Source organism: Ochlerotatus camptorhynchus, unplaced genomic scaffold (genome assembly GCF_037179485.1).
Source record: "Ochlerotatus camptorhynchus isolate MF236.1 unplaced genomic scaffold, CSIRO-AGI_Acam_v1.1 ptg000312l, whole genome shotgun sequence".
In the NCBI taxonomy this organism is placed as follows: Eukaryota; Metazoa; Arthropoda; class Insecta; order Diptera; family Culicidae; genus Ochlerotatus; species Ochlerotatus camptorhynchus.
Window position 1 is genome coordinate 1,244,835 of NW_027040800.1, and position 24,170 is coordinate 1,269,004.

General features: G+C 44.1%; 1 protein-coding gene across 1 annotated transcript; it reads left to right on the top strand.

The window, feature by feature from the left end:
- Window positions 1-383: 383 nt before the first annotated feature.
- LOC135707428 (protein GPR107) lies at window positions 384-5,340 on the top strand. Its single transcript, XM_065229254.1, has 9 exons — window positions 384-637; window positions 703-813; window positions 883-1,028; window positions 1,097-1,242; window positions 1,304-1,392; window positions 1,453-1,841; window positions 1,899-2,289; window positions 4,178-4,338; window positions 4,404-5,340. Exons 1-9 carry the CDS (start codon window positions 542-544, stop codon window positions 4,543-4,545), a joined length of 1,671 nt encoding a protein of 556 aa, XP_065085326.1. The 5' UTR covers window positions 384-541; the 3' UTR covers window positions 4,546-5,340.
- Window positions 5,341-24,170: the final 18,830 nt, after the last annotated feature.

Genomic DNA, 24,170 nt, shown 5'->3' on the forward strand with positions numbered 1-24,170 from the left:
AATAACAAATAGTTTTCAAACACGTTTCACGTAACACGATTCAAGCAAAAGTTTCCACGGGAAATTATTAGTTTTTCTTTATGGACCAATTTGCCCCAAAAAGCGTCTGTTTTACTTGGAAAATTTGGAATCTATCCTCCTTCTAGTAGTTCTCACTTCGAAATGTAGGTGGCGAAAGCTTGGAAAAGTTTCACTGCAAGCCGCCAATAGAGAAAATCAATGTTTTCTGATGAATTTCAATCAAAATATCTCCTGAGTCCATCATGCGCCATCTTTCTATCAGAACAGGTGACATACATTTCTGATCTCCGGTAAAACTGGCATCCCGGTCGAAAACTGCTTATCAGCTGTCATTTAACGGACGTCGAATGACAAATATTGCGACTACGACAGCAGAAAAAAAGTGGAAAGTAGAGTGAAAAATCGAATCCAGGGAAAATAGTTCTGTGCAATCGGGTTTTCTTTCGAATTTGTAGCAATTTTCCTTCAGCGGTGAACCTTCATCAATGCGCTAATCGCCAGTAACAATCGGAATCTAATAATGAAATCCCTAGCAGTGCCCGTAGCCCTGGGCTCGGTGCTACTGCTGTTGTTTACGGATTGCTCCGACGGTCGACGGCATCATCTGGAAGTGCGGGTACGGATGGAATGGATTACCTACGGGGGACTAGACAAAATGGTAAAATTTTGCTTATTTTTCAGGATGATTTACGGAGATACATCCCACTCAGCACGTTCGGATTCTACCCGGGAGGGGTGCTGGACGTGAAGGTTTCCAATTTCATGGTCATTCCTCACACCGAGGGTAATATTGTGAGTATCGAAATCCGTGGCGTTTTCGTTGGATGAGAAAATTGAGGTGGAAAACTTTTTTGCTTTCAGTACGGACTTTCGCTGGACAAAACCCTATCGGATGCGATGAATCCCTACTTGGATACCCACCAGGATAATTGCATCCTTCACGAGCCGATCAGTTCGCTCCGGAGTGGACCGATACTGTTTTTCATTATGGATCTGAAGCGTGAAGTGTATGTGGCAGAGATTTTCGTTTTAATTGTTTGGGGGAAAGTTTAATCATATTCGCGTTTCTCAACAGCGTTTATCTAAATTGTTCGAGCGAATGGCAAAATACGCACATCTACAAGAACGTCAACCAAATTCCTCCAATGCGCGGAAAGCGTCAGTCCTTTGCCGCGGTCAGTGATTCCAAGTCGATGTACATGCAGCGGAGGAAACGACAGGGTACTACTTTACTATACCTTTTAGGTTTGCTGGAGAGTTTATAGCTATTCTGTAATTTCAGCAAATGATTTGATTTCCGTTTGCCGCAACTACTCTTTGACTTTGCACTGCGGGAAGAATGATCTACCGTTTAAGGTTTGCAGCTTCAACGTAAGGGATCGGCTGGGAGTCATAGTTGAAGGTGTATTACCTAATTTCCTCTTTTTACAGTTTGCCATGGAAGTCTCGAGCAAAGCGGACGAAGGCCTGTATAATCTGTACTTCCACAGCTGTCCGAACTACGACATAAATAGCCTGTACTCGCTGCAGTTCGATGTCGATATCGAGGAGAAGAACGGCCAAAATTATCTATCAGCCGGAGAAATGCCCCTGCCTGCGTTATACTTTATGATGTCGCTGCTGTTCTTCCTGTCCGGGCTGTTTTGGGTGTTCATTTTGAAGAAGAGCAAACATCCCGTCTTCAAGATTCACTACTTGATGGCGGTGTTGGTGTTTTTGAAATCTCTCTCGCTGCTTTTCCACGGAATCAACTACCACTTCATCCAGACCAAGGGCGAACACGTCGAAGCGTGGGCCATCCTGTACTACATTACCCATTTGTAAGGCTCGTCCTGTTCTCTAAACGAACTCCAATAACATTAGTGATTTATCTCTAGGCTAAAAGGTGCCGTCTTGTTCATTACAATCGTCCTGATCGGCACCGGGTGGACCTTCATCAAGCACATCCTAGCCGATAAGGATAAGAAGCTGTTTATGATAGTGATTCCGCTGCAGGTGTTGGCCAACGTGGCGGAGATAATCATTGCCGAGAGCGAGGAAGGCGACAAGGAACACAGCACGTGGCGGGACATTTTCATCCTGGTGGATTTGCTGTGCTGCGGAGCGATTCTGTTCCCGGTTGTGTGGTCCATTAGGCATCTGCAGGAGGCGGCCGGAACGGATGGCAAGGCGGCGATTAATTTGCGAAAGCTGAAGCTGTTCCGGCAGTTCTACATCATGATCGTGTGCTACATTTACTTTACGAGGATTATAGTGTACTTGCTGAAGGTAAGTACCTACCTGGTAGAATTCACTCCGGCTTGGTCACAGGCGAGTTGTTGCGCCGAAAAGGGTTGGGTTGGGTTCGAGCACAGAAGGGGAAGTGCAAACAAATCGGTGAATCAAAAAGTGGTACGTTTCATGCTCAAACAAGCGATGCGTTGTGGTAGTGTTCCACACAGTGTGCGCACTCACATTATCATAGTATGCTGCCTATCTTAACTGCAGGTAGACGATACCTTGTACCGCTAGGTGCGCTAGTGTTCGCTTATGAAAAGTGGAGCCACTTCTGTTCTGTGGTTCGATGCTTTACTCGCGAGTTGATTGCATCGGTAAATATGACAACAGAGGAGTCCATTGTTTTAGGACAAGCGATGAATCAGCAACCTCGATGAACAAACTTTTCACACAGAGGCATGTGCAACCTTGTTCATGGAACAGGTAATCGATTTAATCTAATCGTACTTATGTGCATTTTGTGAAATATAAGAAAACATCTTCTGCAAACAGCGCAGAGCGTGTTCGTCTTGGGGAATGAACCGAAAATTCAAAACGCTTTTGGCGAATTTGTTTTTTATCCAGGTTGGAATCAGTTCCAGCCCAGTGCGAAACCGAACTTTTTGTCAGTGCGAACCTCTTCTTTCTCTTCATTCCTTTATTTACGGTCGGTCTCTGTTCCGCAATCTAGTTTTAATCACCGACGGACACCGATTGCCATCCATTGACGGCAATCGAATGTGCAGGAAGGCAGCTTCCACACCTGCGTAGGATATCGCACCCATTCAACGCACATGGGTCGGGACCAACGGCTTTGCTTCCCCCTTCCGTAGGAAGACGTGACCAGAGATTGTTATGCCTCAGAAAAATCCCATCGACCTCAGCTGGGATTGAACCCAGACCCATTGGGGTGAGAAAGCAGTCACACTTCCCACTACACCACCGGCGCCGTTAGAAAACAGGCACACTCAATCTTAATACCCGATCTAGGTTGGAACTGAATCAAAAACAAATTCGGTATAAGTAGCCGTTGCTTACACGGCGAATGAGAACGACTCAAATTTGAGTTTAGTTCACTCATAATCGACAAAAGTGCAGGAACTCAGCGATGAGTTTCCAGTGGAAAACCTAAAAAATCTGCCGGAAAATGAGGTAATTGACGAAAATTTTATTCAGTCTCGGAGTAGTACCAATAGACTGAGTGAATCCAATCTTTACTTTTCTCAAAGTCGGGAATTTTTCCCTGGAAACTCCTGGAAAAACCTGGGAAAACTTGAGGCAAATTAACTCATCGCTGAGTTCCTGCACTTTTGGCGGTTATGAGTGAACTAAACTCAAATTTGGGTCGTTCTCATTCGCCGTGTAAATTTCCGATGTTATAATTTGCCTAAAGGTAGGCTATAGCCTATGAACCAACAAAACGAAACGCTTAAATTTCTGAAATTACAATGCACCTAAAGGTATACTCATCTTCGCTGAACTCAGCGCGTAAAATGTCACTCAGGACGAAATTCACCCTAATGAAAAAAAAAATCAGTCAACATTTCAAAGAGGCGTAACTGCTTTTGTAAACAATGGCTTTAGACGTCGTTTTCTCGCAAATGAACGCTCACTCCAAGTTAACAATGCTAGCTAATAGAGGGAACATTCCTCTACCTGTTGGTGCCATTTAGTTTCCATGAGTGAGCTTGTATTCGCAAGAAATCAATGGCTAAAGCCATTGTTTACAAATGCAATTACACCCCTTTGAAATTGCTTATTCTGCTTTTAATCATCTCAAATGGTTCGTTGGGATGTGGACTGTTCCCGCATTGTTGACTTTCCTTGATAAAATCGTACCGCCTCAGCCATATTGATATGGTCAACTAAATATCGCATCTTTCACTTTCTCTTTCTGCAGATCACGGTCGCCTTCCAATACGCCTGGTTGGACGAGATGTTCAAGGAAATGGCAACGTACGTGTTCTTCGTCCTGACCGGATACAAATTCCGTCCGGTATCGCAGAATCCGTACTTTTCGATGCACGCCGACGACGACGACGATGACGACGAAGTGGAAATGTAATTCCCTCTCCCGCACGCCCTTTGTTTGTTCAATAATAATTCGCTCAATGTTCCCCTTTCAGACTCACCCAAACCGGCCTAACCGAGAGCATCAGCAAGGTGACAAACCGTTCGCAACCGGTCGGTACCATGGTCCACGAATCGAACGAAGAGGAACGGGAGAACTTGATCAGTAAACGAGAATCGTCCCACGAGTACGACTAAGCTTCGGTTCAGTCTTAGCTACGATATCTACCTTTGTAATTATTTATAGAAGTACCTACTTGCTAACTATTATTACTTACAACGGCCCAAACGGGCGTATAAATTAAATTCGAATTGTGTAGGAGGAAAATTGCTCACCGCAATGAAGCGACACATTTTAGTTGGTTGGGCTTCGCAAACGGTAGAAGGAACTGACTTTTGTTTTTATTCAATAGAAGGGAGAAGTTTCCTAATGTTTGTTTGAGGCTTCTTCTGTGATCTTGTGTTTTGAATGCATGCGCTAAGTAGGTTGAAGTAGTTATGTGCGGTATGTTCTGAGTTTTAAATTAATTAATTTTTAACCTCCACCTATTCGAAACCGTATAAACCGGTCTGCTTTCTGAATAGTCCTCATATGCAAACATTGGAATGAATAAATATATACTTATTATATACCTAGTAGTTTTAGGATGTGACCAAAAACCAAGCAACAAAATAAGAACGTTTTTTGATAATTTTCCCAACTCACATAAAGAAATAAAAAAAAAAAAAACACATACAGAGCTAGTAGACTTGATAATCTAGGATCTATGAATTGCATAACTAAATGATAAACAAAAAAAAAAACAACTGTGACATTGTAGAGAAAACCAAGAGAAATTCACCTTCCCCTCCTCCTTAGATAGATAGCTCCGTGCGCTCCGTGTCAAAGAAGGGTCGATTTTTTGGATCACGTGAGTTGACGATGATAGCAGACAAGATTGCTGATTAATGTGTATAAATAATGAATAAACTGTATGACATTTCACTAAATAACTCATGGCATTTGTGTAGCTGGTTTTCGGCCAATTTGAAGAACTGCTCCCTTTGAAAAGTTCACTCGAACTGCAACCGTTAATGATGAAGATTACCGGAAATCTGGTTGACTGCTTTGAGATGGACGACGAACATTGTTGCTGGCTCTGTCGGTATTATTTCGCGCTCGGACACCCGCCCGACGGATGTTCGCCATAGGAAATGAGAATCTCCACCGTGGGCGGTTAGTGGCGTGGGGTAATGGGAAAAGTTTTGCATGCCAGGCCAACCGATGGACGAGCGCAATTGTGCTGCTGCTGGTTTTTTTTATTCACATTAAGAACATGTGGCAATGGCAATGTACAGCATTAGTGAGAACTTCAGGCAAGTTGACGTTTGGAAATTTATCAAATAAAAGCGTGATGAAGGCCATATTACTCCGTATTACTTATTTGTTATTGTTATTGTGCCATGCCGGAGGGGGCATTGAGCCTGGTCGCCAGTGTAATGTTTATTTGTTTATTTGTTTATTTGTTATGGTTGCATCAACATACTAGAAATAGTCCCAATGATGTGTTGTAAAAAAGTACAGATTATACAGACGACATACATATACTACAGTTACTACAGTTACAAACGAAAATAACTTGGAAAGCATTGTCAAGTTACTAAAAATTTATAAGTCTTAAATTTTACACTTAGCTGTTGGGCATCAAGCGCCTTCGGTCAGCAAAAAAGGCAGAGAATCTTCGGCGAAGCATATTCCGTGTCAAGTGGAAATCGAACATCGACGCTACTCGGTTGAACACTAGCTGCAAGCCGTAAATAGCGCTCCCTATGCTATAATTAGTTCGAAGAAGTGGAAGTCTCAGCATAAGACTGTTGCGTAGTGATCGAGGTTGAACATTAATGTTCACTTGTTGCAGAATTGCTTCGCAGTCAATTCTTCCTTGCAGAGTATCGGCGACGGTTAAGGCTCTGAAAACATCTCTTCGGATACGTAAGGGCTCGATATTGATCAATTGGCAGCGATTCTCGTAGCTTGGAAGACGAAGTGGGTATCTCCAAGGCAGCTTACGGAGCGCGAAGCGAAGAAAACGTCGTTGAACAGATTCAATTAGCTCGGCCCCATTATTGTAGTTCGGGCTCCAGACAGCAGAGCAGTATTCCAACGTAGATCGTACGAGAGAGCAATAGAGCGATTTCAAGCAGTAAATGTCCGTGAAGTTCTTAGTAATCTTGAAGACAAAGCCAAGCGTTCTGGACGCTTTGTCGACGACATACGATATATGGTGTGAGTATGTCAGCTTTGAGTCTAGAAAAACGCCTAAGTCTTTCACGCAGTGCACCCGTTCGATAGTCGTGGCTAGTAGTTTGTAGTTGAAAATAATCGGTTGTTTCTTGCGTGAGAAAGTAATAACTGTACACTTAGCTGGGTTGACCACCAGTCGGTTTAGACTACACCAGTCAGCAAAGATGTCAATCTGATTTTGGAGAGAACGGCAGTCGGCGAGTGAGCGGATGCGCAGAAAAACTTTCAGATCGTCTGCAAACGATAATCGTGGCTCTGTGATAACATGGTGAACGTCGTCGAAGTAGAGGAGAAATACCAATGGTCCCAGATGGCTGCCCTGAGGTATACCGGACTTTGCGCAGAAGCTTGCTGAGCGACAAGTACCCAAAGTTACTGTCAATTGGCGCTCCGTGAGGTATGAACGAAACTATCTCAAAAGATTTCCACCGATCCCTAGCCTATCAAGCTTAGCGATCGCAATTTCGTGGTTCAGCTTATCGAAGGCTGCCGTAAGATCTGTGTAGATAACGTCCGTTTGGGTCCGAGCAATCAAACTGTCTGTGATGTAAGACGTTAGGCACAGCAGGTTCGTAGTTGTGGAACGCCCAGTTATGAATCCGTGTTGATCTGTACTTAGATATTGCTTGCAATGCGCATTTAGGGACTCTATGACAACCAATTCAAAAAGTTTTGATACAGCACTCAGCGATGTGATTCCCCGGTAGTTGTTTACGTCGCGTTTGCTTCCCTTTTTATGAACAGGAAACATATCCACAGTCTTCCAGCAAGACGGAAAGATGCCGCTGGAAAGAGAGAGCTGGAATATGCGGCGCAGTGGATCTAAAAGACAAGTGATGTTCTTTTTAAGAATAATCGACGGAACACCATCGGGTCCAGCCTTAGTTGAAGTCTTAAGTTTAGATGCTGCTCTAGAAATCGTATCTGTAGTGGCTTCGACCATGCTGAGCGTTTGGTTGATCAAAGGAACATTACTGGCCGCGGAAGTAATGATATTAGCGGAGAGTTGCTCGGCTTCAAACACACTAGCAAATTTGGCTGAGAACAGGTTGCACATGTCTTGTTGATTTCCAGCAGTTTCACCATTAAAAATCATGGAAGAGGGTAAGCCGAATTCCCTGCGTTGCTCATTTACGAAGTTCCAGAAGTATTTCGGGTGTGATTTTAGCCGCCGTTGAATCCTCCTTTGATAGCGTTGAAAACAGAGACGACTTAACCGCTTATACTCGTGGTTGAGTCTGACATAGTAGCATTTCAGTGGCAGTGTGCGGAGTTTAGTAAATCTTCTGAGAGCAGCCTTCTTAGTTCTTTTCAACGAGCGAAGATCTTTCGTCATCCACGGAACGCGAGAGTCGATATGGATGATCTTTTTGGAAACGTGTCTGTCAATGACATATGCCAAGACGTGAGAAAAGGTTTGTGCAGCAATGTTGACGTCTACAGGATCTAGAATATGCTCCCAATCTAGATTAGACAGCACATGGACGATACTGCAATGGTCAGCTCTACGGAAGTCATATGACACAGCGTTTGGAGTGCTGGTGAAATCATGGACAATATTATTTTCGATCACGATGCACTACCTTGACTAAAGGTTCGGGTGCCGTGGAGAGGAAAGGAGCTGTATCACGAGCACTCACAAAGCAGAGATCCAGGGTGCGGTTGTTTTCATTCAACAGGCCATGTCCATGTCCAGGAGCTGGATGGTTCCTACGTGGAAAGATGAACGCTCGTGATCAGGACAAAAGAAACCACTATGGGTTGGAGTCCATGCAATGTCCGGTAGGTTAAAATCGCCAAGAACAATAACTTCGTCGGAAGAGCCTGCTTTGTCTGAAGCGGCCAAGACGGATCGCCAATGTGCGTCAATAAGCTCCAAGTCACGGGTTCGATCTGGAGGAATGTACACTGCATAGAGAAGCAATTGACGATCACCAAGTTGAATAGCCACCCACATTTGTTCAACCCTGTTCCAGGAATCGTCCTCGATAACTTCTGCTTTCAGCTTGGAATTAACTGTGATAAGGACGCCTCCCCCAGTAGTTTTCCTACTATTATTCGTGTTTCGATCGCAGCGAAATATTTCGTAGCCAGCACCAAAGACATAGTTTGAAATGGTTCGATAATTGAGCCATGTTTCGGTCAAAACTAAAATGTCGTAGCAGTGATCCATGATAATCTGCCACGAGGTCGTTCATACCGCCAACGTTCTGATAGTAAATCGTTATGTCCGACCTCCGCTGTTCGGGAACAACGGAAGGTTCAGCGTGTAGTTGCATGTGGGAGCTGGTAGATGTCATTTGACGGAGAAAGGATGTTCGAGTAGGGTCGCTGGAAACCAAGATATTTTCAAGCGATAATATATTCGTCGGTTGATCATACTTGCCAATAACAGGAATGTGGAAGACCCCTTCTCCCATCTCAAACGCAGGGCCGGGACGACTGCTGGTTGCTGGCAGGAGGGGCTCGACTGCGATGAGTGGAATAGGGGCTTCCTCAGGGCGGACGGCAAGAATGCGTCCCGGAGTGCAGTTGACTGTGGTGGCTCCATGTTGCCGACTGGCAGATGTTTGAGGTGAGTTGAAGGCACTGGAATTATGATCATCATCAGGCAGTGAAAGTTCGCTAGTAAGTGTGTACTTGCCTAATATAGCAAGCTGGGAGACCCTCAATCCACATCTAAACTCAGGGCCAGGACGACTTGGATGAACGCTGGCTGCAATAGGCGCGACTGATTTAGAGGAACTGGTCACTCCCAAAATGCTTTCTACGTTGCATCCTGGTTGAGAAGTAATTTGCCTCAATAGATTTTCAGAGGGCATCACCGAAAATAATTCGCTTTGGACCGGGTCCAGAATAACCTGAGTATGGGAGAACTCATCACGCAACGATAAACTTAAATCACAGAGGTACTTGCCTATGCAAGCATGGTGGAAGACCCCCTTTCCACCACCAACTACAGGGCCGAGACGACTATGTTGAACGAAGGCGGCGGTAGGCGGGACTGTGTTGGGGCGATTGGGGGCTTCCTTCAGACTTTCTACGGTGCGTCTCGGGGGCATTGTTGATTCGTCAGATGAGGGGATTAAGGGGTGACTGTTATACTGGGTGTACCTAAAGGGGCTGGCATATCGAGAGGTGCTGGTGTCCCAAACGGTGTGCCCGTTGGAGAGCCACCCGGAATAGTCTCTGGAACAGCAGGGAGTGCTGGGATATCAGGAGGTAGCCACACATTGTTTTTCGCCTGAGTATCCTCGAATTCTCTGTAAACAATCCCCTGTGGCCAAGTTTCAGGGTTCAAAGCGTTCTCTTTTAGTTTCATTGGAATGCCGACCTTGTAGGAGATGAAGTTCATCGATAGTGGGTCGGTGCCTTTTTTCACTAAAGAGACGACTTTAACTGGTTCAGTCGTTCGCAGTCCATCACGAACAAGTTTCTCAACCACATCTCTCTTAACACTGGGGTGAAACCGGGAAAGGTAAACCCAAAACAGGCTTGATGGAGCATTGACAGCGAGCGTATCGCTAGTTCCAATGACTCTTCTTCCAGTAGTCGGTTTAGTCGGTGTTTCCGTATCACCTCGACGGCGTTTTGAGGGGCGATCATGATTCTGTCTAGCAGATGTACCTGGGGTAGCAGCATTAACTATGTGAGTGAGCTGAGCGACCTGATTGTTGTTTTTGGCCATTTCTGTTTTCAGCTCGGATAAGCCGGTCAGCTGACTGCCTATCACCGTCGAAATTACGTTACCGAGGGATGAAACAGTGTTTCTGAATCGGGCGTACTTCATTAATTTGCTACATTCATCACACATCCAGAACAAATTGATTTTCTCGTGAAGAATCCTGACGAACGGCAAGTTCAAGTTAATGCATCTCACATGATACACTTGGTCGCAGAACCCCATACATTCGATGTGGTCTTCGTCCGGTTTCACTGTTTTGGCACAGCGGTCGCACGCACTTGTACTGGTCATTTCGTTGAACGGAATTAATACCCTATACGCGTAAAATGCCCAATAAGCAGATTACTAAATCCAGATGTAGGTGGCGCGTCGAATGTTAGACGAACGATCGAAAGGTGGTTTTTGCAACACAACTAGCACAACAAACAGAAAATTCTATGGATGACTGGCAATTTCACAACACCAAATATACGGTAAAACTAAATAAAGTCAACACGAATCAACTGATTTCCACTTTCCACGTAAATTCACAAAACTAGAGTTTACAGAGGTACACGAATAACTTCAGTGAAGTGACTTTGAATGGACTAAAACAAACAGAAACCGGCTGCCAATGAGCAGTGTTACTATCAAAACAAACTTCAATGTACAATGTAGCCAGAGCTGCCAGGTGGTTTTATAAAAAATCTGTATCCACTCTATTAAAAAATCTGTATTTTCTGTATTGACGATTTTTTTCTTAATTAATCATGTTGTGTTGTTTTACTAATACAGTGCATACAAAATAACCATAAAAAGTGCTTAACCACCTATTCGGGCTATCGTACTAACCATACGGGATATAATTGCGCCATTTGTGATATCGTCCGTACTTATTTATAAGAGTGATATGAAGCCGTTTGAAAATGTATGGAGATTTTAGTTTCTATTCATTATCTTCCTGATAAGCAGTTTTAAATGCAAAAAAGTGCACGAGTTCATTACTATTTGATATTTTTAATATAGATCAATACAATTAATTACATCATTTGTGTGGTAGTTACACAGAAAAGTCGAGAGATGTCGCCTCTCCAGTGCTGGTAAAATCATTTTTGCAGTATGGAGAATATCAGAAAATCCGCAATTTCTTACAAAATACATTTTCAATGCAAGTAAAATGTTTACGAGTACTTGTATTTGTACCATTTTAATGTGCTCGGGCACTTTTCTTGTATTTAACATACATGCTTATTTTGGAAATATTCAATTAATACTGTAAATCCCCATACAATCTCAAATCGTTTACTACCAGCTCCATATGCATCATTTTATAAAAATCTGTATAAATCTGTATTGTAATTAAAAAATCTGTGATAAATCTGTATTCTGTATCGGGTCTGTATTAAGATTAAAAAATCTGTATAATACAGATAAATCTGTATAAATGGCAGCGCTGAATGTAGCGGTTGGCACACATGTTGATGACCAATTATACACCTTCCATGCAGCAATCAAATAGATAAAGATGAGATGGCTCTTGATAATGACTTATGCGAGTCGATTGAAATCAGTCGAATATTAAATAAGGGTTAAGTTGATCCTTAACATAGAAGCGTAGATGCATAGGTGAAGGATAAGAGAAAGGAGAGGCAAAGGTGTTGAAAGGCAGAATTAGATGCCGTCGCGATTAAATGCGTATGTTTAAATAACGTTGATCCAGGTACCTATCATATAAATTTGCATATCATCTAGTTATGATTATTTTCAATAATACTTACAAGATGATGCTACCTATTTTACCTTTTATGTGATACTTATCATCAAAGAATCCAACTTTGAATCGTAGACCAGGTCCATTAACAATACACTCGTTCCGAGAAGGGACTCTTGGCACCACTCATCCAGTATAGTCATCTTCTTCTTCTTCAGGTTTGCTCACCACCCGGAACGAACGCTCGGTACGGTTAGCAATATCAAATAGTGTTACATGCAAACGAAAAAGAGATACAACCAGGTTTTTTTTTAAAGAAATAGTTTCATCTGAATACCCATCGATCTGCAAAAAATATGATGGATCATGTATTTATTCTTAGTTTTTCTTAGTTTTCACAATATTTAACACTCACATCGATCCACTCAATAATTCTGTTGGGTATTTCCCCGTTTGCACAATCCGTGCGCACCCGCGAGTCACTTGTTCGGACTAAACACTTAGTAAAACCGGTGATACAATCAAACGGAAACTATATTTTCAAACGCATTTATAACTTGACGGAATGGACTGTAATTCTTTTCATACACGACGTGATCACACGGTCGATCGGTACCGTCGGCGGTCGGTGGGTAACTAAATGAACTACCTATTGGTGATGCTGTAAGTGCGTATCACTGATAGCTTATTGCTCTCGGCTACATACACAAGGACGGTCATGCGTTCGTGGTCACTCATTATCAGATTCCTTGCTCTACAGTGACGCACACAATTATTGATCTAACTTTCCCTAACATACCGGCCGCCTTGAGTTCACTCAAAACAATTCAAATACCTACACCTATACCTAACTAAAATGATAATAGTTCAACATGTGTTAACAGATCTTCTTCAACGTCTTCAATCCTCGTTGACGTTGCTCTCCAAAACTTATGCATCCTCTAGTGCTCTGCGATCGGGAACTGGTCATGACCGTCCGTCAAGCCGAACCAATGGAGTACTTCTGACCCAATCCATTTATCCCGACTGATACCTTCCGTTAACTTCGCTGCTCACATACTTCCGCCTTGGTAAACGAACATGATGGCTTCTGCAAGTGGAATCGGTCTTCGTATCCAAAGTGTGCCCCAATGGGGGCGTGAAATTTTCAACGGAAGTAGCTGCGAAGATGATCAAAGGTCGAGGGGTTTCTGTCGAAGAGGAAAACCGATTGGGCTTCGAACAACTTATTGGATTTAGGAAACATAACTTTTACGGTGGCCCCTGTTGTTTACGGCTGAAACGCCGTCAGCTGCCAATGTGCCCCTAATGGGGCCATACTTATCTGAGCTTCCCCGAGGTGGATGTTGATCCGTGGAACGAGCATCGAATGGTTGAGCCTTGGAGATGATTCTGGTGGAAGGGAATTCGATTGGCTTCCGAAATACTACTTAACTCTAATGAACATAACTTATGCTGCGGCCCCTGGCATATACGACATGGAGTGTCGTGAACCGCCAATTTGCCCCAAATGGGGCCATACTTAGCTGAGTTGATCTTCAGTGATCGAAGCGATGGCCGCTAGCGAGTTCATCCATATCTGTCAAAGAACAACAGCGATTGGGATCCGAAATTCAATATATGATAGATGAAACGTAACTTAGGTGTCGGCCCCCTCGGCAGATGTGACTAGAGTGCCACGGGATTGCCAACGGTTGCCCCAATGGGGGCATGCTTAGCTTCGATGAAATTCAAATGATGAAGCGATGGTGTATTCCGGAACACATGATGTTTCCATGCAGGACTCGTATTATTGATGGACACTGTCGAAGGAGAACGCATCAGAATGTTCCCGGACATACAAAATAATTGAATACATAACTGTAGGGTTGCCCCCAGGCAATAGCGACATCGCAGATATCGCAGGATGCCTAAAGATGCCCCAAACGGGGGCAGAAATACTTAGTTCAATGTGATGCATTATTGCGACTCATCGGATTGGTTATCGCGGATAGGCAGAATACAAATCTTGGAAATAGCTCACCGAAAATAACCATGCTTCGTGTTTACGGTGACAACTCTAACGTTTCCGTCTGGACCGGGGTGGATCTCTGTCACACGTCCCAGCTTCCATTTGAGGGGTGGAATGTTGTCCTCCTTCAATAGAACCATAGCTCCGACGTCCAGGTTATTCCTGTGCCTTGTCCATTTGTTGCGACTCTGGAGGTTTGACAAGTAATCAGTTGACCAATGCTTCCAGATCACCTGACTTTAGCGCTGCACTTGCTGCCATCTGGAGAGCCTACCCTCTGGTAGCTCGAGAAGACTTGGCTCGGGTATTGCAGTGAGTGGACGTTGTATCAAAAAGTGTCCTGGAGTCAGCACTTCTAGGTCACATGGATCGTTGCTCAGGGGAGTCAGAGGTCTCGAATTAAGGCACGCCTCTATCTGAGTCACAACGGTAAGCATTTCGTCTTGCTTCAGCATCCTGTTGCCGATGACCTTCCTCATGTGTCCTTTCAGCGATTTAACCGCAGCTTCCCACAAGCCACCAAAATTGGGTGACTTGGCCGGTATAAATTTAAAGGTAATCGAATCTCGAGCAGCTTCAGCGGACAATTGTTGTTGAAACTGTTGCTGCTGAAACATGCGGTCTAGTTCGCTTAGCTGTCGCCGTGCTCCAACGAAATTGGTCGCATTATCGCAGTATATTTGATCCGGCCTTCCGCGCCTGGCAACAAATCTCCTTAGAGCGGCAAGAAATGCCTCGGCCGTAAGGTCCATTACGACTTCAACGTGGACGGCCTTGCAGACCATGCAAACGAACAGACAGACGTAGCATTTTACAGGAGCGCCCTTTCGAGTTGCATGCTGCAAATCTCCCATCAGCTGCTCGTGAGCTCGTGGTTTTGCTCTGAAACAGTTCATGCATTCGTGCGTTACCTTCCTCGCTAGGTTTCTGACGCTTAATGGCCAAAACCTTCCACAAACGCAGGATATCATCAAGTGCGGTCCTCCATGCAGCAATGGATGGTGGTAGTCAATCAAAATTAACCTTGTCAATGGATGTCGGCTATCCAAGATCATCGGGTGTTTTCGCCTTTGCGAAATTGAAGCATTTCCAAGTCGGCCACCGACGCAGATTGTCCCGTCGATCATCACAGGATTCAGATTACGAAGCTTCGATGATGGCCTGACCTCACTCTTTGCTGCAAGATCCGATAATTCCAGCGGGAAACATTCCGATTGCGCTAATTGCACTAGAACTAGCAGAGCTTCTTCATGTTCAGCGGCTGTTACAACTCCGAATCTTTTCTGCAACTTATTTCGTGGTTTGCAATTAAAAGAAAACCGGCGTAACCAAGCGGTCAGACGAACAAGGTTTAATAGAGTCGAACGTAACGTGAAGATCTCACTTGGAGGCAGAATCTGTAGGACTGCTGCCACTAGCGGTTTCTCCTCCAGGATCACCGAATCAAACTGCTGGTCTGGAACCTGCGCGTTAACTGGCCAGTACTGTGTTTCCTTCTTCAGCCATTCTGGACCATTCCACCACAGAGTGTTGCTCGCTATCTGAGCTGGAGTGGCTCCTCTCGAGATAATGTCAGCAGGATTTTCGATTCCCGGAACATGATTCCAGATTCCACCCTTTGTCACATGTTGTATCTCTGATACACGATTGGCCACAAAGACCTGCCATCTTGACGGATGTGATGAAATCCAACATTTTACAATCGTAGAATCTGTCCAGAAGTAGGATTTGGATGCTATCATCATGCTGGTGAAGATCGATTCATACAGATGGGCTGACAGTAATGCAGCAGATAACTCCAGCCGAGGTGTGGATTGCTTCTTTTTTCTTCTGTTGAGGTCCTCCAACGGCGCAACCTTTGATTTGGCCATCAGTAGGTTGACCGTGACTTCTCCGTCCCGGTTCACACACCGCAAGTATACCACAGCACCGTATGCTTTATCGCTTGCATCGCTGAATCCGTGGAATTCACATGAGATTACATCTCTTCCGAACCTGATCCATCGAGGAACAGATACAGCATCCAACTCGCAAAGATTGGTTCTGAACTCCAACCATCGGGACTGAAGCTCATTGCTTAGTGGTTCATCCCAGGAGTACTTCGCCTTCCAAATCTCTTGGAGAAAGAGTTTTCCTTGGACTACTTACTACTGGACCAACTAGTCCGTAGGGGTCGAAAAGACGTACTATCTCGGAGAGAACAACACGATGCGTGATTGGCCCACCTGGCCTCCAATCCGGAACCTTGATCCACAGTGTGTCCGTAGCCGGCGCCCACGTGAGACCTAACGTCTTCACGGTTGCCTTCTCATCTAAATTCCGGAATTCTCGATCGTCTCGCAGATGCGAGGGTATTACCACCAAAATCTTCGGATTGTTGGAGTTCCACTTCCTAAGGTTGAAACCTGACCCTTTCAGAAGCTCCAGGACCTCCTTACAGAGCCGTTCGCCTTCTTCAATGGTATGCGAGCCGGCTAGCGTGTCGTCAACATAAAAGCTCTTTTTGACCACCACTGAAGCTACGGGATAGCGCTCTGCTCCCTCTTCAGCACACTTATTCAGGCAACGAGTGGCAAGATAAGGTGCGGATGATGTACCGTACGTTACAGTTGTGAGCTTGTATGTCCGCAATGGCTCCTCAACCGAATCTCTCCAGAATATCTTATGCAGCAGCTGATCCAGTTCGTGCTGCCATACCATCCTGTACATCTTTTCTGCGTCTCCTACAACAGCATATTTGAACAACCGGAACCGCAAAAGGATGCTTCGTAGGTCATCTTGAACAACAGGTCCCACCATTAAGACGTCATTCAAAGACACACCCGAATCCGTGGAACAGAATGCATCGAAAACAACTCTTAACTTCGTAGTAGTGCTGTCTGGTTTCAGCACTGCATGATGCGGTACGTAATATTCCGGACCAGATTCCTCATCGTCATCTACTACCTCCGTCATATGACCCATGGACAGGTATTCGTGCATGAAAGCCGTGTACAACACCTTCATTTCCTGGTTGGCATTCAGCCGTTTCTCCATGGAAAGGTAACGTTTCTTCGCTATCGCCATCGATTCTCCCAGTTTTTCCAGCATGTGCTTCCTTTTCGGCAGCGTTACGCGGAACTTCCCATCAGGATCTCTAGTAGTCGTCTCTTCAAAGATGGCTTCACATGCAGACTCCTCGATGGATAGACAGCTCTTCGTGTGGCATGATTCTAATTCCCAGAATTTGGCTAGCTCCTCGTAAAGTTCTTCCGTAGTCACCGACGACGAAGCTACCGTGCTGTAGCTCACGATAGATGTTTCAGGAACTTCCCCGGCAACAATCCATACCAGCTGCGTATTTCGCAGTATTATTCCCGAATTAGAGAGCTTCCGCTGGGCATTAAACAGAAGATCGTAAAAAATTACTGCTCCCAAAATCACATCGATGACTCCGGATTCATTGATGGCTGGATCCGCAAAAGTAATTCCCTCTGGGAGATTCCAGGACGAAACATCGATGCTTTGCTCTCTATGAGTGATGGGCAACGGGTTGACTCACCAGGAAATTTTGCGGGACGGGCTTCGGGTTTATATGTACCGGGACGGGTTTCTCCTCTTCTCTATTCCTTACAGGTGATGTAAAAGCGATTAGCTTCCACGGGCAGCGGCAGCGGCAACAGCAGAATATACAGGCGAGACGACGATCAGCATAGGCTCCTCCGGTTCCAGCAGTTTGGTGCCCTCCAATAGGGGAGGCTCACTTGCCTTTCTTCCAAACAGCAACGGAATCACACACGACTGAAAACTAACGCGCGACGGGTAAAAATCGGGGAAAAACTCGGGAAAAACGCACTTTTCGGGAATAGCAAAGAAAAACAACTTTCACTTTCAATTGCTTCCTACGTTGTGTATTGATACATAATGGGAGATGATTGATGCAGAACAAAGGCAAAATGTAAACAATACAAAATCCAATTAGATTGCTGGGTGGAATCAGCGGAAAACGGAACAGTAAAATATTTCATGGGTACAGTGATAACTGCATTTTAAACCTATCAATGAGCTTTTCGACAGTATCCAGCAAGCATATTGGCCTATACGATGCAGGATCTCCCGGCGGTTTTCCGGACTTCGGCAACAGCACAAGCTTTTGTACTTTCCACCCTCGAGCTTTATTCGCTTTCAACCCTTTCGTTGCTGCTATGAGTTCCTCGTTGGAGACTTGTTCAACGTTGTCTTCATCTACCTCGCCGTATGGTGTAGGTGGCCAGTTTGTTGGGTCATGCTGTGGGAAAAGTCCCTCCACGATGATTTTCAAATTGTTGGGACGCATTTCAACCGAGGATCGTTGGTATGCGGTGCCCCAGGGGTTGGCATCGGCGTCGCGGCACAGCTCCTTGAAAGTATTTGACTTGCTCAGCTTTATCTTTCGTTTCAGTGCAGCCCTGGCCTCTCGGAACACCACCCTGCGCTCCTCTCTGTCTGCTTCTGTTCTTGCTCCCTGAGCACGCCTTCTGGCTAGAAGACAAGGGGCTGGCAACCCTATATCAATCCTATACGTTTGACAGGCAACATCACGGGCCTTATTTAAATACGGCCCGCCTGACGTATACATGATGGAAAGGGACGGAAAACCGTGTTGTAAGCAGAAAGACAAGAGCAGATGATGGCATCGAAAACATGGCTAGAAAACAAGTAGCACGGAGGGTTTTAATTTCCTCGTTCCACCAGTAAGCTGGACGCCGCCTGTTCGTTGGCTCCAGTTTTCTCGGCATAGTTGTGTCACATGCCCTTGCTAATGATTCGGTCAACTCGTTCGCGCTTAGGCCCGGGACGCTGCTGTCTACCCTTAGAGCTTCGATGAAGAGATCCTTTTTGAATGCCTTCGTCTTCCACTTCCGCTCGCTTACTTTCGTCCTCCGCATTTCCACCGGTGTCCATTCGCCGATACTGTACCGGATCGCCTGATGGTCACTATGGGTGTACTCTTCGCACACTCTCCAGTTCATATTTGCCATTAGCGACGTACTGCAGAAAGTGACGTCGATAATGGATTCCCTACCATCTTTGCGGAAGGTGCTGATGGTTCCTTAGTTGGCCAGACTGACGTTCAACTTTGCCAGAGCTTCCAGCAGGCTATACCCTCTTGCGTTGGTACACCTGCTCCCCCAATCCACTGCCCAAGCATTGAAATCTCCTGCGATGAGGACTGGTCTCCGTCCAATGAGCTCTCCGGTGAGCCCATCTAGCATCTGGTGGAACTGCTCAATTGTCCATCTCGGCGGATCGTAGCAACTACATACATATATTCCATTGATTTTGGCGATCAAGAAACCTTTGTATGAGCTTGCCACCACTTGTTGAATGGGATACCTGCCCATGACTTGTATGGTCGCCATTCCTGCTCTATCCGCCACCCAGTTACCATTATCGAGAGGGACTCGATATGGCCATAGAGGTAACTCTAAGACCACTGGGTCCCGAAGAAAATCATTATTATTTTTGGCTCACTCAGTACCAGAACAACGGTCCCAAGCAGTCCCAAGCTATTTCACTCACCCCTGCATGTTCTGCATGAATCCACACACCCCTGATGTTATCTGTCAAACTTTCATAGCGAATCAAAACAAACGTAGTGTAGTAATAGAATTTCAACTAGAATAGGGTACGTTAATCGTTTGCTTGGGACCAATAGGCTACTAAAGTGGTGAGCCAATTTAAAATCGTTAGTTTCGTATTGATTGTTGATATGGCTCTGCAATGATTGCAACGTCGCACTTTGTTTCCGTTCTTGACTGCCACAACAGTTGCTGTGCTGTGTTGCAATGATTGAGATTTATTTGGGTTACCTTCATTATTGCTGGCCCACCATCACCTTCTTGAACTCTGGGCACCTGAAACTTCCCGTCACATGGCCGTTTCCGTCCTCCTTTTTGCAGAGCATGCACCTTGGTTGCTTTGTACAGTCCTTTGCAACGTGCCCCTTCTCTCCGCATTTCCTGCACATATCAGATCCATAGAGGTAACTCTAAGACCAGAAGGTCCCGAAGAAACGAGCTCATCTTTTTGGCTCAGCTCTGGTACTCTCCTTGGTCCCAAGCTAATCGATGCATCCCTCGAAACATAGGAAAATCCACGAACCCCTAATTTTATCTGTCAAACTTTCATAGCGAATCAAAACAAACATAGTGTAGTACTAGAATTTCGATTAGAACGGGGTACGTTAATCGATTTGCTTGGGACCAATAGACTAGTCAAGTAGTGAGCCAATTTAAAATCGTTAGTTTCCACCGGTTGCTACCACCGTTGCACTCGAAGCGACGACGCCATTCGTCGCGCAGCTTGTTTTCGTTCACGTTGATCAAGCTGGCATACGATGAAAGCACGATATTTCAGACCTTCCGCAATCACCTCCAAACGATTCTCCAAATCCGTCATCTCATTCAGGTGCTCGAGAAGCTCACCCTCTTTCGATAGCCGCAGGGAACACAGTTTTCAGAGTTCTTCCTGCAACCGGTAATTGCTATCAGAATTAACAACTAGCGGTGCCAAAATTAAAAGGTTAATTAATTAACAACTATGATAGCGAGTATGATAGCAACGACCGGTGCGTAAATCGATAGTTAACTAAAATAGCAACCACCAAAGTTATCATAATAACACTGCAAATGGCAACGCATTGGTGCGCTTGCTCTGAGCGGTGGTGATAGAAAAAGACGCAGAGAACATCCAACGTAATTTTTTTTTTTCGCCTTCCATGTTGATCACCGAAAATCCATCCGCTTTGACAATAGAGCTAATATACTATAGCGGAAGAATAGCGCTGGTGTTCCCTTTGTTCCGATGTTGAATAATACCAACAATCAATACGAAACTAACGATTTTAAATTGGCTCACTACTTGACTAGCCTATTGGTCCCAAGCAAACGATTAACGTACCCCATTATAGTCGAAATTATAGTACTACCACAAACGAAGTGACAGACGACTAACTGGCGAAGAAATCCATTTAAATAATGTGGTTCACTGTAATAGAATTTTCTTGGAAGCTTGTGCCATCATCCATCAGATGGGCTAGTTTTTTGTTTTGATTTGAACAAAGTTGATTTTGTGTACAATGATTCTTTGACAGTGTGCAAAGAGTGCGTATCATTTTGTCATTTTTTATGCATTTCAGTTTTGAGTAGAGTGAAAAAACATTCTAGTACATTTGGTGAAAATGCTAGTTCAATCTAGTAGTAGTGTTGCCATGTGGTACAATCCAGTAGTAGTGGTGTTGCCATGTGGTACACTGAAAAATTGCAATAGCAGGTTAGTCACCAAAGCTTTCGAGCCGCTCCGTCTGTCACTTCGTTTGTGGTACTACGCAATGTTTGTTTTGATTCGCTATGAAAGTTTGACAGATAAAATGAGGGGTGATTGGTTTTTCCTATGTTTCGAGGGGTGATCGATTAGCTTGGGACCGAAGATAGTACCAGAGCTGAGCCAAAAAGTTGAGCACGTTATTTCGGGACCTTCTAGTCTTAGAGTTACCTCTATGATAATACCGGGTACAGAACTGTCAAACTGCATAGTTTTTTTTTCTCGCTTTGACACTTGTGTCCCTATTAGATGTAAGGAAAAGATGTTTCGACAGCGACGGTGCACTATTCTTCCTCTATAAACCTTTTTGACGTTTAATAGTCTTTCTCTATCTAGCACACTTGGATGAATGGACGGTTTGTTTTCCCACTAATCTGTTTCTCTCTTGCTCGCTCTCATTCGATTTAAATGGTACAGTAGTGTGCGCCGATTAAACGTCAAAAAGCTCTATTGACTTCTCGCCGCAAGATCTCACTAATACAACCTTGCAAGTGAAGCCGTGTAAAATCGATTTGTTTATTATTTTCAACCACGAAATCAGCTGTCAAAGTGTTCGACTTGACAGCGGTTTGTTTTCTATTTTCAACCAGTAAAATGCATGTATTAGTGAAACTGCTCACTAATACTAACGGTGGTAGAGAACTCTATAGTTTATAAACTCTATTGCTTTGACGGTTTGACGTCAATTGACAAACTTGTTACTACTAGCAAAAGGATTGCTGCGATGATTTGCATTGGATAGATCGTCGCTTTGTCGCTATCAGAGGTGGTAAATGTTCTCAAAATGTCAGCGGGAAAAATATTGCGACATGCACTTTGTTAAACACAACAATGTTAGAATGTTATTTCAGAGGCATGCTTTGTTCTAGAGGTTTTCAGTACACCTAATAATCTTTATAATCGTACTGAAAAAATCGAATTCGGTCAAAAAGTACCAAAATAACAGCTTTAAAATGATTTTTTCATCAAATTTTGTGAAAAATTCTAAAAAAATCCAAGAAAATTAGTTTGCTTATCGAATTCCTGTAAAAACAGACATGTAAAAATATTTTATTCTATCTCATCATGATAATCTCAGCGAAATCGAAAAGTCGATCCTTTTTTCGGGATTTCCAACTTTATGCCATGATAATAAGTTTTGCTTGTAAATTTCTTTAAAAATCTAGAAAAATTGTGATTTGCTTCGATTTGCATTCTTTTTCCAATAATTTTATAAAAATCCAAACTCAGTTATTTTTTTTCGAAGCGGTGAACTTCCTCTCAAGCACAACAATGTAAGAATGATATTTCAGAGGCATGCTTTGTTCTAGAGGTTTTCAGTACACATGATTATTAGACTGATGCAAAATTTGACTTTTTCACTCCACAGTGCTTAAATGGTTTCAAATTGGGTCCTGATTAGCCTCCCAAAGTTATAACTCATTTGGTTAGAAACAGACTTCGCACAAGCCATTTGAAGTTTGCATGTAAATTACTATGGGAAATCTCAACTTTTTGTTCATTGCCTTCTAGTTTTTTTTTCCATATTGAGCTGCAAAACAGTTCGATAGCCATTCTTATAGAAAATTTTCTCAGCTACAACTTTGTTGAAAATTGTTTCTATGTAAAAGGAGACAGGAAAAAATTATTAATTATTTAAGAGATTGGTAAACTTATGACATGATCAAGCAGCTGCTCTGTAGGCAACACTGTATTTTGCAGTATGACATAGTAGCCATGATTTTTGTGTCCTATTCAACGCCCCAGAAACACCAATGTTGCCTGCTGAGCAGTTGATTGAGCATGATCATAAGACATCAGCGCATTGAACCATTGATAACTTTCGATCCTTGCATTACAGCACCGGCTTGGCATGGCCTGTCAATGTGGTTAAATCAAGTTTATCCACGAGCAGCCGTCTCGTACCTGCATAAATTGCAAAGTTGACATGCTTTCAGTGCACCCTTTCATGTCCCAATGCAATGTTAATGACTGCTCTGAAAGCTCGTCAATGGAATGGAATGTAAGTGTCAAAACAGAACTGGAAAACACAAAACCACTCACGGATCGTTACATGTTTTTATATTCACGAACTGTTGAAAGGTATCCACCCATTAACCGCCCGTTTTCCCCATCCTACTGCACAATTTCGTGCGTGAAAGACCCACTTTATAACGAGTAGGTATCTACATACGTACACACACACATACATAAGCGAGAAATGACCCGGGCACGGTTTTATCACCGCCGTAACCGTTTACTTTGGCCGAATGTGCAAATGCTGCAGATTGCAGACCCGTGCCGAACCCATTCGTGTATGCAAATTTGCTTTTAATTTTGCATCTGCCCAGCTTTGCCAGCCTCGGGAGGAGTCAAATTATGCTCGCGTCGTAAAATCTGCTATTTTTTCTGTCACATATTTGCTCAGCGGTGATTTCCGATAACTGCATTTATGGTGAAAAATATTTCCGTCAGGAACCAAAATCGGGTTTTCCGCGAAAAATGCATTCGCACATTTTACGACAGTAATCGTCGTATCGCTGTCAGCTTAGTAGGTTAATGCTCCAGCATCCGTAAGAGCAACTAAATGGGCTTCTTTCGTTCCATTTCATTCCCAATTGGTACAGTTTCCGAAGCGCCCATAAAAATATGGTTGTAAACCAGTCAGATCGAAGACCCTTACACCGAATGCTTCCATCTTCCAGCAAAATCCAGTCGAGTGAATGTCAGTCCGATAATTTAGTGTCCTCATGGAGTCATCATACAGCGAAATGCCGAACGGACAACAAGCCAAGCAGTCAAGAAACAGAAATGAAATATGCTACTCCAA

What these genes read in the sequence shown, in the direction of transcription:
- LOC135707428 (XM_065229254.1), top strand. Translation starts at nt 542, where the DNA reads ATGAAATCCCTAGCAGTGCCCGTAGCCCTGGGCTCGGTGCTACTGCTG. An exon ending in CTCACACCGAGGGTAATATT is followed by an intron (nt 814 to 882) that starts GTGAGTATCGAA and finishes TTTTGCTTTCAG; the next exon opens with TACGGACTTTCGCTGGACAA. An exon ending in TTAAGGTTTGCAGCTTCAAC is followed by an intron (nt 1,393 to 1,452) that starts GTAAGGGATCGG and finishes CTCTTTTTACAG; the next exon opens with TTTGCCATGGAAGTCTCGAG.